This window comes from Chaetodon auriga, chromosome 2 (genome assembly GCF_051107435.1).
Source record: "Chaetodon auriga isolate fChaAug3 chromosome 2, fChaAug3.hap1, whole genome shotgun sequence".
In the NCBI taxonomy this organism is placed as follows: domain Eukaryota; kingdom Metazoa; phylum Chordata; class Actinopteri; order Chaetodontiformes; family Chaetodontidae; genus Chaetodon; species Chaetodon auriga.
Genome location: NC_135075.1, coordinates 27,975,649 through 27,992,415, shown reverse-complemented (window position 1 = coordinate 27,992,415; position 16,767 = coordinate 27,975,649). Strand labels below are relative to the sequence as shown.

At 43.2% G+C, this 16,767-nt stretch overlaps 1 protein-coding gene across 1 annotated transcript in view; it reads left to right on the top strand.

Annotated features, from left to right (window-relative positions):
• Positions 1-3,702: 3,702 nt before the first annotated feature.
• LOC143329348 (sodium- and chloride-dependent taurine transporter-like) overlaps positions 3,703-16,767 on the top strand; it is a 29,010-nt gene continuing 15,945 nt past the window's right edge. The window contains exons 1-3 of the mRNA XM_076745194.1: positions 3,703-3,978; positions 13,632-13,861; positions 14,046-14,180. Of these exons, the coding sequence (XP_076601309.1) occupies positions 13,633-13,861; positions 14,046-14,180 (364 nt within the window). The 5' untranslated portion in view covers positions 3,703-3,978; position 13,632. The remainder of the gene's footprint in view (positions 3,979-13,631; positions 13,862-14,045; positions 14,181-16,767) is intronic.

Genomic DNA, 16,767 nt, shown 5'->3' with positions numbered 1-16,767 from the left:
TGGCCTGAACATTCTGGGCAAAGACATTCTGATTAAGACCTTTTCACAAAGCTGCTGAAAGCAACTTTTACTGAGCGACTTTCAAAGTCATCACATCGCTGTTCTGTTCACACTACGCAATTCTCTGTCTAGTATCTGTAATCTTGAAGTCATTTCAGTTTGGACATGACATAAATAACAAATATAATAATGCCATCAGGCGTCTGCGTTCTGTCTGCGATGCAGTTGGCTGAGCTGATTACTGCCATGGTAGACAATGCAAAAAATTGTTAACAAATTTGTGTATTTGCTGGATTTGGCTGGACCAGCAGACACAGCAGGACGTAGGATCTGTGCCGACTGTTACTGTCCTCTTTTAAAAAAACAGGGCTTACTTTTCCAGCATGAGAGAAAATGTTGTTATGTGCACTTTACTGATGTGATGCTGATGTGTAATGTCCCGTTTGTTTTTACAGCCATGACATCATGTGGGCTGCATCATGAGGTTTTACAGTGGCCTTTTGTCTGAGATCACTGGTTATGTGTACCAGACCATTTATGTGATCTTCATCCCTTTAGTAACAACCCAAGTGCATCCTCTGTAATCTCTGTCATTAACCATCCTGCTATGTATGGCTGCTTATGTTGTTACACATCAGTTACGTCATTCTCTCTTAATACACATGCTCCAATGAAAAGTAAAAAAAACTCAGCTTTACATACTATGTTATCTCATTCCTTTCACCTCGTAGAAGCTGTGTAATATACTGACTAATTCGTAAACTCCACCATTTATTATTACTCTCACCCCTTTTCCACCAGCATGGAACAGCTTTTGTTCTGGTTTGTGCATCTACTTTTGAACTGTTCAGAGCATTTGGACCAGAAATAAACTGGTTCCCAGCTTGTTTTCCATGGCCTGAACTGTGACGATATCATGTTCTAGACGGTGGGAGAACGGAGAAGGCCATTCGTCTTGCACGTATACATCTACTTATCAGTAAGAGGTGGTCCATGTTTCTTTTTTAGATAAGAACAAACACCTGTAAAAACAGAGCAAATGATCGCAGATAATCAGAGCAATCCACCTTCTTGCCACTGCGTTTACTTCCATTGTGCATTGTTCGACGCCCTCTGTTGATGACACATCCCTGATTGCGATGGTTCTGCACAAAACTGCTGGGAACATGGGTTTGTTAGCAAGATAGCGTCAAGATTTCAAGAATCCTGTTTGGTCAGTTTGGTTGGAAAGGGCCATTATACATTCTGTCAAATCAAACATCTTAAGCTATGAAGAAAGTTTTTTGACTCAAACTTAGCTTAACCATGTCATGTGATGTGCATTACCCTTAAAGAACAAATATTCCTGGGACCACTACAGAGAACTGTAGATGGATTCTATTTAGTATCTCTTAACCTGAGAGCTGTATAGTGTATTTCTGCTTTTATTCAAGTATTTATACGTATATACATCCAGGTTTGCTTCTACTCTTAATACAACTGGTCAGATTATTTTAATTTACACCTTTAAATCTATCATTCTTACATTTGCATTAACCTCATGTCATCATTTGTGCCTCTCAAAACCACAACACACGTCTGTGAGGGCGCTGTTACACAAAGCCAATGTAAACAAAGTAGTAAGATAATGTCTGAAAAACAATGAAGGGGTGACATTCACTGCCAGGCAAGGGCTCAAGATAAGACATGAATATAAAGAGTTTTCAGGACAGAGGTTAACACAAGCTGTCAACACTTTGTCCCGAGAGTTATAAATGGAATGAACTGGTCAAGGATTTTGGCCACTAGAACAAGAAATTTTCCATCACAGCCGCCTCTCGAACCTGCCTAAAAGTGACACGGCAAAGGAATTCAGTAAAAGCCGAGAGGCAGAAGGGTGGCGCTGAATGATCACTGAAACACGGTCGAATTAGAGCAAAGGTGAACATAACCAAAATGTCCACATGACAGAAGTCAGTCAGCTTAGCCAGAGTCCACCTCTGCAACACAATGGAGCAGCCGGCAGTTTGCTCAATAATTTGTGCGTGCCTCCCCTCGTATTTGAATATAGTATCATAGAGATACATAGACAAGCCTCTGCTTTAGTGCTTGCTGGCTTCCTCGTCAGACATTGTGCCGACCTCAGTATTACCATGTCCGTCCAATTATTCAAATGGTTCATCTGCTCCTTTCTGCCAGTTAGTTCCTTGATAACGCTGAAGATGCTCAGCCACAGAAAGCAAAAGATGCAGCAGGGAACAGATGAACGCTTTCAGCTAAAAGTCTGTTGTTAAGTTGACCTTCGACACTCAGCTGAGTGCTCTCTGATGCACCAAATGCAAAGCTGACTTAAAGGGAAGTGTTCATTAAGTCTTTTTTTTTTTTTATCACAAAGTAGCCTCAACTTTTGGATTACCAGCCACTGTGGCTATTATTATGATGTTACCAACGACTTTGAATTCCCACTGGCCTAAAATGTTTCCTTGAAGTAAATAAGATTAAGAGTCACCGCATCCATTTCAGCGCATTTGTTGTTGAGCATTAGTGTGCTCAGTAAATTTAATGGCACGCTGCCCGGCCTCTCTGTGGCGCTAGTAAATCAGCGAACACTGGATTCCTTCTCTGAGGATCATTATTATTCTCATCTTATTCAATTATTATCCAACCGTTAGTTTTGAAGATGATGTGGAGAAAAGGTTAGTCGAAGAGAAAATACGACCTTGTGAAGAAAAGGATCAGTTAAATCATCCAACCTGTCCTGTATCTGCTCCTGACCTGGAACAGTGGACACTAGTGGAATATTCTGGAAATACTACGAATTCTAATGTATTTTTTTCATAGTGTTTATTGTTGTGTTACTTCACTGGAGGCCTATACAGACACTATAAATGAGTTAAAGTCACTGAAGACTGAGTATTCATACTACAGTTGACTATAAACCATCTGCGGGACACTGGATGAAACTTCCAGCGATGCCTGAGGCGGAAAAATACAAACAAAACAAGATATTTTATCAAATAATAAAATACAAGCTGATTTTTCTCCGGGAGAATCAGGCTGCTGCTGTTCCTCTGCACACAGAATCAGCTGCACGGACTCTTCACACTGTGTTCCTTTATTTCCACCGCCGCGTGCACGTCGGCGCCTGCTCACGAGCACACGCAGGTTGGGGGAGGGGTTGAGGGGGGCAATCGGGAGCGCGCCTGATGATCTATGCGTGTGCTCGTGAGAGCCGGTAACGATACCAACCAACCAACCAACCAACTCGTGAAATGGGTGGAGGAACTGCCACTTTAAAGCTCCTTAATGGTGCGTTCAAGTGCTGCTCGTAAATTTGTATTTCTTGGTTTAAAAAAAGAAAACATTTCTGTATCACTTGGCGGAGCCTTTAAGTGCTTATAGTTGGCATTTGATGATAAAATGGAAAAAAGCTACTTTGTGGTCGAACGATGAGGAGAAAAGCTTCATCAGGCGTGTTTATAATTCAAAGTTTATCCTGGCATGTGTTGATGTGGGACATTTCACACTAAGAGACTTAAACACACACAAAAAATTAGTCCTCCTCACGCAATCTTTATATTCTTTGTTACTGTTGTATACGTTTTTTCCACCAACGGATTTTAGAGTTCATCCACTGAATTTGGAAAGATGCACCGATCGCCAGCCTGCACTTCTTTCTGCCCCTTCGCTCGGCGCACTTGAAAGAATTCCGAGGCTGTGTGCGGGCCGTGAAGGCGTCAGACACACAGCTCTCCTGTTGCTCTGAGAGGAGGCAGGCCGGTGATTTTCCACTGCCGCTGATGTCTCTGGTCCCCCCGTTTTAAGAGACAAAGGTCAGAAAGAGAGGCTTATAAGCAGGCTAAAATATAGGCAAGCGACGCGTCCAGCTCTCAGTCGCTCTCACGGACACAAGAGGACACGGACAAGAGCGGAGAAGGGACCGCACTCAGAGGACATTAGGAGGACAAAATAATACACAAAACCACATCAACAGAACAGGTAACGGAAAAAACCGACATCCTCGTTGCACACCTTTATAGCAAGGCAGGGAGGATGACTGTGCTGCTCTCATCGTCCTTATGATTTTTACCAGAAATATAATTTAAATGTGTTTATTTGTATCTGGATTGCGTTTGAATGAGATTAGTTCTCTCTTTTTGGGGGGAAAACAAGAGATGCAATTAAGAAGAGTTTAATGGTGGAAGAAGCAGTTCTCATTTTTTGGTGAATTTCTGGTTTTATTTGTATGCATGGATGTGTTTCCTGGTGAGGAAGCTGTGATGTAGATTTGGATAAAGGCTCTACTCTCTCTCTCTCTCGTGCGCTCGCTCAGGAAGGCTCGCGGGTGAATTTGCTGTTTCTTCACAGCTTTAAATGCAGAACGATCATGATCCGTGAAAATGTGCTTAATTTTTCCTCCATGTGTTTTTCACGTGTCGCGTCCGGACAGTTTGACATGCGTGCGTCAAACGCGTTCAGGGGAGCCTTTATTTAGATTTTCACTTCTCTTTTTCTTTCTTTCTTTCTTTCTTTTTCTTTCTTTCTTTTTTTTTTGTTTTTTGTTTTTTGTTTTTCAGTGTTGTTTAGGATGTCGTGCGGTCCATTTGCTAGACTTCAGGTCTGTAGGTTATTTTCTTTAATGTGTCCATGCAGCCATACAGTTTTCGTCTTTTTTAAAATCTGTGTAGATTTAAAGGTTATTCAAACGAAAGGAAGACCTTTAATTAATTTCGCTTCGATTTACCGACTTAATTTCATTTAATTCCGTTATTTCAATAAGCCGTGAAAGGGGAAGTGAGGCGCTCAGCGCGGCGAGAAGGCGGAGATGCTCGTCAGGCGCGCGTTGCGCACCGCGCGTCGCTTCCCCTCACCGCGAGCCTCCTCTTTGCCGCGCGCGCCCTGTCGCTCTCGCTCTCTCTCTCTCTCGCCCTCGCTCTCTCTACCTTTGTCTCGCTTCCTCTCTTCCTCTCTCGCGCTCTGCCTCTTTCTGCCTCTGTCGGGTCTGATTGGGTGTTTCTGGCCTCCGTGTTTAACCTGCTGTGACAATGAAGAAGAGATTTTGGAGTCTTTAGTTTTGTTTCAATGTGCAGACAAAGCGCGGTAATTTACATTTTGGATAATTCTGCAGAACCCGCCGTGTTACTGACACTGGACGGGAAGTTCAGGCAGTCCACCTCAAATGTCAAATGCACAGAAAGCCCTCTCTGCGTTTCGACTGGTGTTTGTAATTATGGATGCTGCATGTTCATTCTGGGGTCTGTTAGTGAGGAGTTCACGTGTGGCTCGTACGTCTTGTAATGGCTGAAAAAGAAAAAGGTGTAAGTAGAGCTGCACCGTTTCTTCAGGAGGGTTGGGTTGTGATAGCTGGTTCCATTTTGGATCAGTTTCAGCACTGGAAAATTACCCCGAGCTGTCAACACTCAGAGTCTTAACGAACCTCTGATGGAATTACTTTTCAATTAGCAAAGAGCACCGTGCAAAACGTTCAGAAAGATGTGTGTGAGGAGGGAAGAAAATGTAATCTACATGGCAAAACTTTCATTTTAGTCCTCATATATGAAGTTTAGATTAAAAACTGGTTTAAGTTAAGCCTGAATAGATTTGACAAGCTGTTTCAAAAGTGGATTCAGACTCAGCACATTGCTATCTGACTCCAGCTCTATCGAGGATGACCATGTTTGGTGTTGCTCTATGTGCTGCAAGGTTGGACTGATAAGGTGTGATACTCTTACTCTTTATTTCCAGCTGTCTGTTGCAGGTAATTCGTGCTCGACATTGCAAGGACTCAATGTTCTGCTCAGAATTGTGCTTTTGTCACGATGAGAAATCCCCTCAAACAGCCTTTCGACCATCATGGGACAATAAAACTCCCCCTGAAACTCAGAATAAAGAACTTCTTGATGGCTCTTTAGGATATGATAACACACTTAGTTCACCTTTTGGGGAAGTGTAGAAGGTGGCCGAAAAAAAAAAGAAAAGAAATCAGTGGAACCTTCAATGCTCCATTGTTTTCCAGCTAGATGATTCTGACTGATAAACTGGTCTAGAGGTCCTGCCTTGGTTACTACTCTGCAGACACAAAGCTGTGTGTGTGTGTGTGTGTGTGTGTGTGTGTGTGTGTGTGTGCGTGTGTGAGAGAGAGAGAGAGAGAGAGAGAGAGAGAGAGAGAGAGAGAGAGAGCTGCTGGCCCTGATGTTAATCTAATCTTGGCTGCCGTTGGAGTCCTCGTTGAGCTGATGTGTGACACTCTTCTGAGTCGGCCACTGTGAGCTCAGGACGGCATCAGAGCTATCGCATCCAGGGACACACCTCAGGGTTGACTATAATGCTCTCTTTGTGCCCTGCTTGTGTGTGTGTGTGTGTGTGTGTGTGTACGAGTGTGTGTCTTGTGGTAAGTCAGCATCTGCCACATGTAAGTTCCTGGTATATCTGCGCTCAAGCTTGAGCTTGAATGTGTGTTTGACACATCATGAATCAACGCATGAATCAGTCAATTTTCATAATTCTTCTAATGCGTGAGCACCTTGAAACACTGATGCATTTTAAGCTTGCATGAATTAAGATTTAAGGTAGTAATCCTCAAGATCCTTTGATTTCTTTTTGGATGGAGTTCCACTTTCTCTTGCTGCTCAGCCAGTCGCTGCTCGCGCCAAGTTCCCACTTCTTCATCTAATTATGAAGAAAGCATCACTTGAACACATGAAATGCATCACTTCCTGTGTGCCGCAGGGTATTTCAAGGGAAATGTATCCAGTTGCATGTTTGCAGAAGCAACTTTAACAGATTTCACAGGCTGGGTGTATGTGACAGCTGTAGTACACCAAATGGAGATTTAGTTCAGTGAAAATGTGCTGCAATTCAGTCGTTTTTGAGAAATGACTGTTTGTCGGCATGTCACTCAGTCAAAGCAGCACTGAAAGCTGCTGTATTGACTGTAGGTTGCTGATAAATCATTTATTAAGTCAGTAACCTGAGGTTAGCGGAGTGTGTGTGTGTATGTGTGTGTGTGTGTGTGTGTGTGTGTGTGTGTGTGTGTGTGTGTGACACAGCAGCCTTTCCAGACTAGTTTCTACAAATGAAAACTGAGAGAGAGCCTACGGTGAATTAAATCATCCCCCAGTGAAGCTGCAGGAGCTGCTGTCAAGCGTTTCTGACCGAGTGTCCTTCACTTCAGCTCTGACTGGACCTTCGCTGTTACTGTGCATATTAACCAGCAAACTACTGACCCAGATCCACTCACACGCTCGGTCAGTACACAACACCTTCAGTGCCATTAGAGCTGCCCCATTAATCGTGTGTGATTTTGTTTAATTGTGTTGTGGCGGCGTGTGATAATCGTGGTCAGCAGCTTCGAAAGGTTTCGTTTGCAGCTGAAGGTGAAAGCAGTAAAGACGCTGATTTACAGCCAGCCCCTATGGGAGGGCTTTATGTGAAGAGGAATGTCAGTTATTTTTGTGGCCAGGTGGCAAGTGTAAATCTTCACACCTTATCAGAATGATGGAAACACGTCCGTCTGTTGGAAGGTGAATGTAACAGACCAGCGCCCCCTCTTGGCCACCATGCAAAAAATAAAGGAGATTGTGGAGGGAGGGATTGAACACGCTCCAATAAAACACAAGAGAGACGTTTACACTGTGTAACAGTTATTTAAAAAAACTGCTGACTTTAACTCTGATCTTAAAGTGACCATGTGGAGGATTTCTGTGCGATTGTGGCATTTTTGAAATCATTGTGATAGCATGTATTTAAACAAACAACAGCAAACAAGGAAAAGGCAGTCGCAGCATGTGTTGCGTTCAGAAACACCTGATGCTGTTTGCTACAGTGTCATTCTCCGTGCTGCCACTAGATGTCTCCAAAGCAAGGATGCAGATTTGACAAATAAGCTTAACAAATTCAAAGAAGTGACGATTATTTTCATTACTTTTTGATTATTTTATGTATTATCGTTTTGTCTAGAAAATGTCAGAATATTGTCAAAATGTTTATTTCAGTCTGGTAAAGCTCAAAGTCACATCTTCAAATTTCTTGCAGTAGCTTCCAGTGTGAAAGGGAAAGAATTTTCGTGCATCTTAAACAAAGTTCCCCAACTCAACAACGATTTATAGCATCTCTCAAGCCTGCAGCCTTTCTAGTTCATTTTTCAGCCATAACATGTAGCTGTTTTCAGTGAATAAGCTCTAAAAACCCACTGCGCACAACCTGTCCAGCAGCAGATGGCAGACAGATGAAGTTATTGACCAGCTGCTGAGCCTAGTGAATCATTTAGCAGCTGAAGAGTCAGTTATTTCCCTTTGGAGTTCCTGGAAATCAAAACCGAGCTGAAAAGAAAGTGGTAGTTGGACTTTGAGTCATCCAGTAGACAAAAAGCTCCAAACGAAAGATAACGTTGCTCAATATCTACTGGATGTTCAGCAATCTGCTGGTGCGGCTTTAAAAACAAGGAGTCATGCATTGTTGGAGGATGAGCTCTTAAAATCTTGTCCTCGTGCAGGATATCACGCACTTCCATGGTAATGCTGTATGTTGCGGTTCTAAACTGCCACATTGATTTAGTGATGACTGAGATGCTCTTCAAGGCTCGATGTACAAGTCGATCTGAAAGGGTAAACGCATAGTTTCAGAGAAGGTGTGTGAATGAATAGGAGCTGATGTCTGTGGCTGTTACAGTGGACTTTCTCAGTATCATATGACTCAAGACAAAACAGAATGTTTCATGATCTGACTCCGCAGTTTTCATGTGGAGTCTGCAAGTTGAGTTTGTACTCCTGACACATCTGATAAGACATGAATGCGAGGTTAAATTGATAAAAGATGACGTCGTCTCGCAGAAAGCACGCAATTCACGATAAGCCCCCGCTTAGTGTTAAACCTCACTCCAGATAAAAGCAGGGACATATGTCAGGACACGCCTCCTCCGAGCAACCAAAACAACCCTCACTTTTTTGGAAAATGTGGAGTGATACTGATACTGCGCATACTGATCTGATGGGTGCTGATAATTTCATGAACCCTCATATTCCCGGAGTGTTGTGTTACGAGGCGGATGTTGGCGGAGTGCGGATACAGGACTGACGAGAATGAAAAAAACAAAAACTTCCCAGAATCAATAGTGACTGTTGACTCTAAGTTAAAGAAAAGCAGATAGGCGAGTACCTTTTCAGTCACATGGGACTTTTTATACTTCTCCGTGTGACTCTTGATGTTTCTGCTGTCTCTAATTTCGCTCAGTCACATCTATTTTTGTCGCGTGTGACTCGCTTTTATTCGTCGCTCTCACATTCGGTGAATTTGTGCCGTTTAATTTTTAGTAACCACTCTCAGTGTCCGAGTACCTTTTTCTTTTCCGACTCACCTTTATGTCACTTTCTCAGTTTTTAAAAATATTTTTTGGGCCTCTTTAGTGGACAGAGACAGGAAGTGGGGAGAGAGGGGAAAGGGTCTTAGGGGTGAGGACACAGCTTTGGTATGTGAGGCAGGTGAGCTACCAGAGTGCTCAGTTAGCTTTTAACAGCACTTCCCTTTCTGCCTCCCTCCTCTCTTCATTTCCCGTCACACAATTATACAGAAAAAATATCTGCCCTCTGTAAAATGAAGGTAAGAGGGAGAAGGAGGGAAAGGAAGATGCAAAGGGAGGCAGGAGGAAGTAAAAGAAATGAAATTAGAGGAGAAAATGTGCAAAATTAGTATGAAGAGGGAGGAAGGACAAAGGATCAGATGGGTGGGTGGGGGGGGGGGACGAGGAGACAATGAGGAGGAGCTGATTAGAAAATAAGTGACCCAGGAGGAAAATGTTGAGTAAGCAGAGGAGGAGAGGAAGCAGAGAGAGGAAACGGTGGAGGTTAGAAACACAACGAGGGAAAAATGAAGGAGGAAACTTAAGGAGAGCTGGAGGAGATAAAAGAGGAGAAATAAGCTGAGGAGAAAATGGGAGGTGCAAAGATTGAGAGGGAGTTTGAGGAGTAAAGAGGAAAAAGGAACTGGGGGAGGAGGAGATTGGAAAAAAAAAGAGGAGAGGGAGTGGAAGAAATGTGGAGTGGAGAAGGAGGAGGAGGAGGAGGAGCAGGAAGGAGGAGAGGAGGGGATTTAATAGTCGGTCAGCCCAGTGGAAATGTACATGGTCTTAAAATAGGAGAGTGTGTTATGTAAGTGGTTAGTGAGTGTGTGTGTTTGAGTTCTGAAGTCACTATATGAGTCTGGGTCCAGCGATCACACACACACACACACACACACACACACACACACACACACACACACATGCACACAGCAGACAATGAGTCTCTATGCTTTACAGTGAGCTCTTGGCCTGAGCTTTAAACCGTCCCACAGTTCATTGCGGTTCCCACAGCCAGTATCGCTCTCTGGAGGTCGTTCTGTAGGCAACAGCATTTCCTGCTCACCGCTGAGAATTTACACAGTAACTCTGAAGATTTTCCCGCCATCATAACCTCCGGAAGACAACTGTCTTCATGAGTCTACATGAAAAGCGAGTCTCCAAATTACTCGTCCGATAATCGAACTGTATGGTGACATCAAAGCGCAATGCAAAGAGGATGCAGGAACAAAATGTAGCAAAACAAACATCTATCTGTATTAACACAGAATCATTTGTTAATAATTTATATCAATGTGCATCACTATTGATTGTAGATCTCATTAACTCTCGTCATCCTCCTTCTCTGTAGCTCCCATTTCTTCTTCCTGTTGTTCAGCAACATGGATATTGTTATGTGTTGTGATGGCTGAATATGCCAGCTCAATGTAAAAATAAGGCTCACGTCTTGAAGATCAACCTGTTCAAAAACAAACATTTGTTTAAAACAGCAGCCCCGTACACTTTATCTAAAATGCCTACCAAAGGCATATCCAAAGTAAATCCAGAGCTGCTCTTGACCCATTTGGAGTACAGTCGTAGTTTTGGACCCACTCATGAATTGACAGATAAATTGAAGTAGAAGGTTTTTATTTCCACCTGCAGACGACTGTGTCTGGGCCTTATTAGCTGGAAAACACAGTGAGACCACAGCATGAAGCTGCATCATTGGTTGTAATTGGTTCGATCTTTACACAAAAGAAGAGGGCGGGCACGTTGGCTATTGTTGGCTTTAACCATCACTAGGGGAATCCTCACTGGTCAGATGAGGTGTCAATCAAAAGGTGCAGCAGCCATTTTGAAACCAACATGACGTCTATGTGTGCATGTTTACTGGAGTTATGATGGAAAAAACAGGGGTCGTCATCCACATGGACTGAGATGTATTTTGCTTGTCATGACTCTTACTTTTGTTTGTTAATTTCTTTGCCGATGACACCCAACTCTACAGTGATGTCCGTCCTATTTATTTGTTATTAGTAGCAGATTGATGGAGATTGTTTGGGTTTGTAGCTGTTCCACAATGAACCACAGTCACACTAAAGTGCATCCATAAACATGAACTCAGCAAGAACTGAACTCAGATTACCTTTTCCCTAAATGAGTGAAGCACATTTTGTTCCTAAAATTTCTGTTTTTCTACAAACATAATTCAATTTGATCCTGGAACATTGTGTTATAGATCCTAACCTTTTTTCATCAATCAGTTAAGTCTGTCTGTAAACACAGCCTCCATGATTTCACTTAGTCGAAGAGCGTCAGCCACAGTGTTGCAGGATTTCCTCTAAGCTCTCAAACACTGAAGCCGGTTTTGTTAGTCACTTTAACCTGTCGGTCCACTTCCACACTGGAAGTAATATAACTTTCACTCATGAACATTACTATGTGCTGCTGTGAACGTTTTGTCACAGACAGACATAATGGAGTCCACTGTCTCCAAACAGGAAATGCTTCGACGCACACATGCAAAGAAAGTACTTTGAGTTTCCTCTTAGTGTTATTAATTAACTGTCAAGGAAGTTAGTCATGAAGGGAAATGTACGCTTGTTATTGTGAAATCAGCAGAAGATATCAGATCAGCATATGTACTGTACAGAAAACAAAAAAGTCTTTGTCTTTCTCCTTTTCTGACTCTCTCCTTTTATCTTTGATCTATACACAAGAATAGATTTTACAGGAAATATTTTCTCACTGAAAGAAGCATCAGTCCCAATGATGTGTTTCATCTCTTTTTCCTCTCATTGTCTTTTTGTCGTGTTCGGTGAAAGCAGCTTCTGTGTCAAGAACATGTTTTATTTTGGAAACAACACACGGTAAACAAAATATGCCTGTTTGTAGGCAGCAACAGAAAAACGCAAATGGCATTTATCTAAAATGTAGTCTTGCTCTCGACCCCATCCTGTGTAAATATCTTGCAGAGAGTCAGACAGGGAACAAATGAGACAATGAGAGAAATTGAAAGCACAGCAGACCGACAGATGGAAAGAGATAAAGACATGACATTTTCCACAGAGACAGACATCTGCTGACTACAAAGTATGTCTGCCTCTCCCTCTAACTCGCTCTCTCATGGCCATTGTCAGGTGGAAAGTTACAGCTTTGGTTAGACGTCCGACCAATCACAGAGTCGCATTTAATAGTTTTAATGAACAAAGGAGGGAGGAGGAACAGAAGGGACAGAGCTTAGTTTTTCCTGTTAGAATCTCTGACACACACACAGAGTGAACATCCCTGATTTAAACCCTTAAATGGACATTTTAAGGTTTGAATAGCTGCAGCTCTTTTTCAGAGCAGGTACATTAAAAAGTAAGTTTAGCTCACCTTTACACCTCTTCAGCTCTCCACTTCAGTGTTGTAGGCCTTGATTTTGAAGAAGTAATCAGAACATTTGTTTGTGCAGCACTTTCCATGGCGGTGGTTTACATGATGGCATAAAATCAAGGGTTTATGCACAGTACAATTTGGCATGTTTTGCACTTTGCTAATAAAAAAAGCCTGTGATAAGAGGTTGTTTTTTCTTTTTAAAAATCCAACTCTGACTTGCATCCAAAATCCACCCAGCTATTGGAGCCTGACTCTAGTCTGGTGCACTGTTTCGACTGGTATTCAGTATCACTGCTGTGCGTCCCTTCTCCAGTTTAGTTCATTTGACCAGATCACATTGACACCGTTTGATCTGAGCAGGCATAAAAAAACAGACTGAGCAGTGCAAACAGAAATGAGCCAAAAACAAAAATTCAACTAAGTGAGCTCTTCTAATGCGGCGTGAAGAAAAACCACTTTAGGTGTAATTACATCCCTAGAGAGTCACCAATTGAGGATAAACTGCTATTTATGGTTTTGTAGGTAAGGTTTTACAGCCAGTGTTGGCCCTGAGAATGGCAATATAACCAGATTTCTAATATAATGCAGTCAAACTGTTAATGAATAGAAATACAGACATCCACTTGTTGTGGCAAGAAGAAGCATCTCACCAGTAAAGCCAAGAGCCTAGCCTTGTGGTTAGTTAATGATATTGTGATGGCTTGCACAAACAGTTTACATAACTGAGGGAAGCCTGTTGCCACTTGTACACTCAAACCTCGCTAGTATGAATCACTTTGTAATGGATGGCTCACAGTAAAGAGCAGCTTAGAAAAAGTCAAACAAGACGTTGTTCAGGCGACAGAGGAAGGTGTTAATGATCAATTTAAACATCCCCATTGCTTCAGACGTAGCACAGCTGGATTGATTTCAGCCCTTCTTCACCGGACTGTTTCTGTGTCTCCTGTTTCTGCAGAATGGCTCAAAAAGAGAAACTCCAGTGCCTGAAGGATTTCCATAAGGACACTCTGAAGCCATCTCCTGGTAAGAGCCCTGGCACCCGGCCTGAAGACGAGGCAGAGGGCAAACACCCCCAGCGGGAGAAGTGGGCCAGCAAGCTGGACTTTGTTCTGTCTGTGGCCGGCGGCTTTGTTGGTTTAGGGAACGTCTGGCGTTTCCCGTACCTCTGCTATAAGAATGGTGGAGGTAAGGCGTGGAAATATCACACCTTTTTATTTACATAAGTAGAAGATTTGCTTTTCAAACATCTGTTTTTTTGGCATTTTTCTGCTTTGACTTCATGCTGATTATGTTTTCATTCCTCTTTTACCTGCTTCCCCCCATTCTTGATTTTCCCTCTGTTGCTCCATCCTTCCTTCCCTCCACCCAGGTGCTTTTCTCATCCCCTACTTCATCTTCCTGTTCGGAGGAGGTCTGCCAGTCTTCTTCCTGGAGGTCGCCCTGGGTCAGTTCACCTCCGAGGGTGGCATCACCTGCTGGGAGAAGCTTTGCCCCATCTTTACTGGTACGTAGCCCCTCACCAAAGCCTCGGTGCTAAATTATTGGCCTGATTGGGTCATAACACGGATGGTTGTATAGAGCAGGAAAAGGGTTGATGTGGAGGTGGGTGGTGGAAAGTGTATTCATCCTCATCAGCAGTGTCCCAGGTGAGTCTCGTCTCATGGGGGTTCTAAGACTCTGCTTCCCTCACTTACACTATGGAGACAGTCTAATTTTAGGACTGTGATCTACATTCACAAGAAAACAGAACCACGTCAACACAATAAGATTTAACTGGAAATGACTGAATTTCAAACTCAAAAGAACAAACCATGGTCCACAAACTGAATCTAGATTCTGCAGTTATTTCAAAATATTCAAAAATCTTACAGATTTATGGAAATTTAAGGAACTGAATACATAAAAGATGCAATGCTCAGGTATAAGCGTCATTTTTAAAATAACAGTGAATCAAATGTGGTAACGTGAAAACAGTGCAGCGGTTAGAAAGACATCGCTCATAATGAAGCGACAGAGAATTATCATCTGAATGTGGAGCTGCCCTCAGCTTTATGGAGCTTTAAAGAGTTTCAGCTCGTCGTTTAGCTGTCGGGCTGTTGTGGTCCACTCTCACCGCTCTCAGCATTGTTGTTTGTGGCTGCAACACTGACTCTACCTGTTCATGGAGACAGACAGAGTTAGCATGTAGCTGATGAACACAATGGAGACATCTGAAGAGAGGAGACCAAGATCAGGAGCTGGTTGAGACCAAAAACAGAGCTACAAAAGGCAGGAAGCCTTGGTGAAGTCCTGTCACACGATGCTTTATGATGCTTTATTCTTTAGTGTGCACCTCACTGCAAACACAGCGAACACAGCTGATAACTCCGCCCGGCCTCGTCCCCCTGACGTGACTGACGAGCACATAACAGTGTCAGCAGCCTTTTCCTGTTCAGCGACTGGGTTTAAATTTTTCCAGACCTCTGTTGCTTTTCACAGTGGAATGGCTGTGCAGCATAAGGCTGAGTCACGCCACTCTCCTCCAATCAGACGGCTGAGACTTTACCCCGCAACCGTTACCAGGCAACCAGGCCTGTGCTGGTACACCGACACACTGAGGCCTCTATTCTGCCTTAACCGTCTCCAGCGCTCACCTCCTCTCCCGTGAAAACCTCCTCTCTTCCAAGAAAGCACGTTACGAGTTCTTGGACGTCTTCCCTGATTTCACTTTTGGTTTTAGACGGAGACGTTTTTGGGTTTGTTTTTTTTTTTTTGCTGATCCTTACTCATCTTTCCTCAGCTCATCTCCTCCTTTCCTTCATCATATTTCCTTTCCTCACCTCCTAAGCCTCTCCACTTCTCTTTCTCCATTTCCCACCTCCCCCTCTCCTCCTGTTCGACACCAGCTGAATAAGGTTAATGTATTCATCGCTTTTTATTCTGCTCCGAGTGGTATTTTTTTCTCTTTTCTCCTCTGGATATTCATACTGACGATTCGTCTCGCGCAAACACGTGAACCTCTCTGATTCCACCTCCCCTTCATAAATTCAGCTGAGTAATTGTATCGTTAACCGTTTGCCATCTTCATTTAATTATTTACTTGTGCTGCTATTCTCACTTTCACATGAACATATTCCTTCTTTGTTTTAGACACATTATACCCCCCACCCCCGTCGTCTCACACGCACGCACGCACACACACACACACACACACACACACACACACACACACACACACACACACACACACATCCAGACGGTGTACAGAGTGTCCCAAATCACATGTTGCTACGGCAACAGCAACACATCAGAGAGACCGAGGGAGGGAGAGACAAGAAGCAGAGCAGCAAGATCTGAGGAGCTGAGAGATGGATTGATAAAAAAAAATGAGAGAAAAGGCGGCGAGAGAGAAGGTGAAAGGAAAAGAGGAGACAGCGAGGAGTAGAAGAGGGAGAGGAAAGGGGGGGAGAAAGGAAAGGAGGCAAAGATGGCGATAGAAGCGAGGGAAGGCAACACAGAGGGAGAAGAGAGGGAGGGGCAGGATGGAGGAAATGAGAAGGAAAGAATGAAAAATGGATTGAAAAAGGTGGATAAAGGAAGCAGAAAAAAGAGCTCCGGCTGTACCTTATTGACGCTGTTAAAACCTTTGAGTAAACATGGTTTGGAAATGTAAATATGTGCTTTGTCGTGCTAACGTAGCACAATGGATCTGAGCAGAAATGAGAGAGCATGTGATTGGTCTGTTCACATGCATCTGAATCGCTGCCCACATCTCTGATTGAGACCGAGTCGGTCACATCTGTGTCCGTCTGTTCCAGTCGACCTCGAGAAATGAAAACATTTCTTTGACTGGCGTGAAAAATGCAAAGCTCACTGCTCCCATCAGCTGCCTGAAAATGATATAAACAGGATGGATCGTGTCCATCCGTCACTGCTGATTGCTTCGGGTGAAATAACTCCTAACCCAAACTGAGAGCGGCAAACGCAGCTTAAACCAGCACGAACACAATGAAAACAAAAGTCTAATCATCAGCCAACATGTGATTTATGATCTCCTAAAGCTTGGAACAAACTTTAAGATTATTGAAGCCTACAAACACTCGACACCAAAA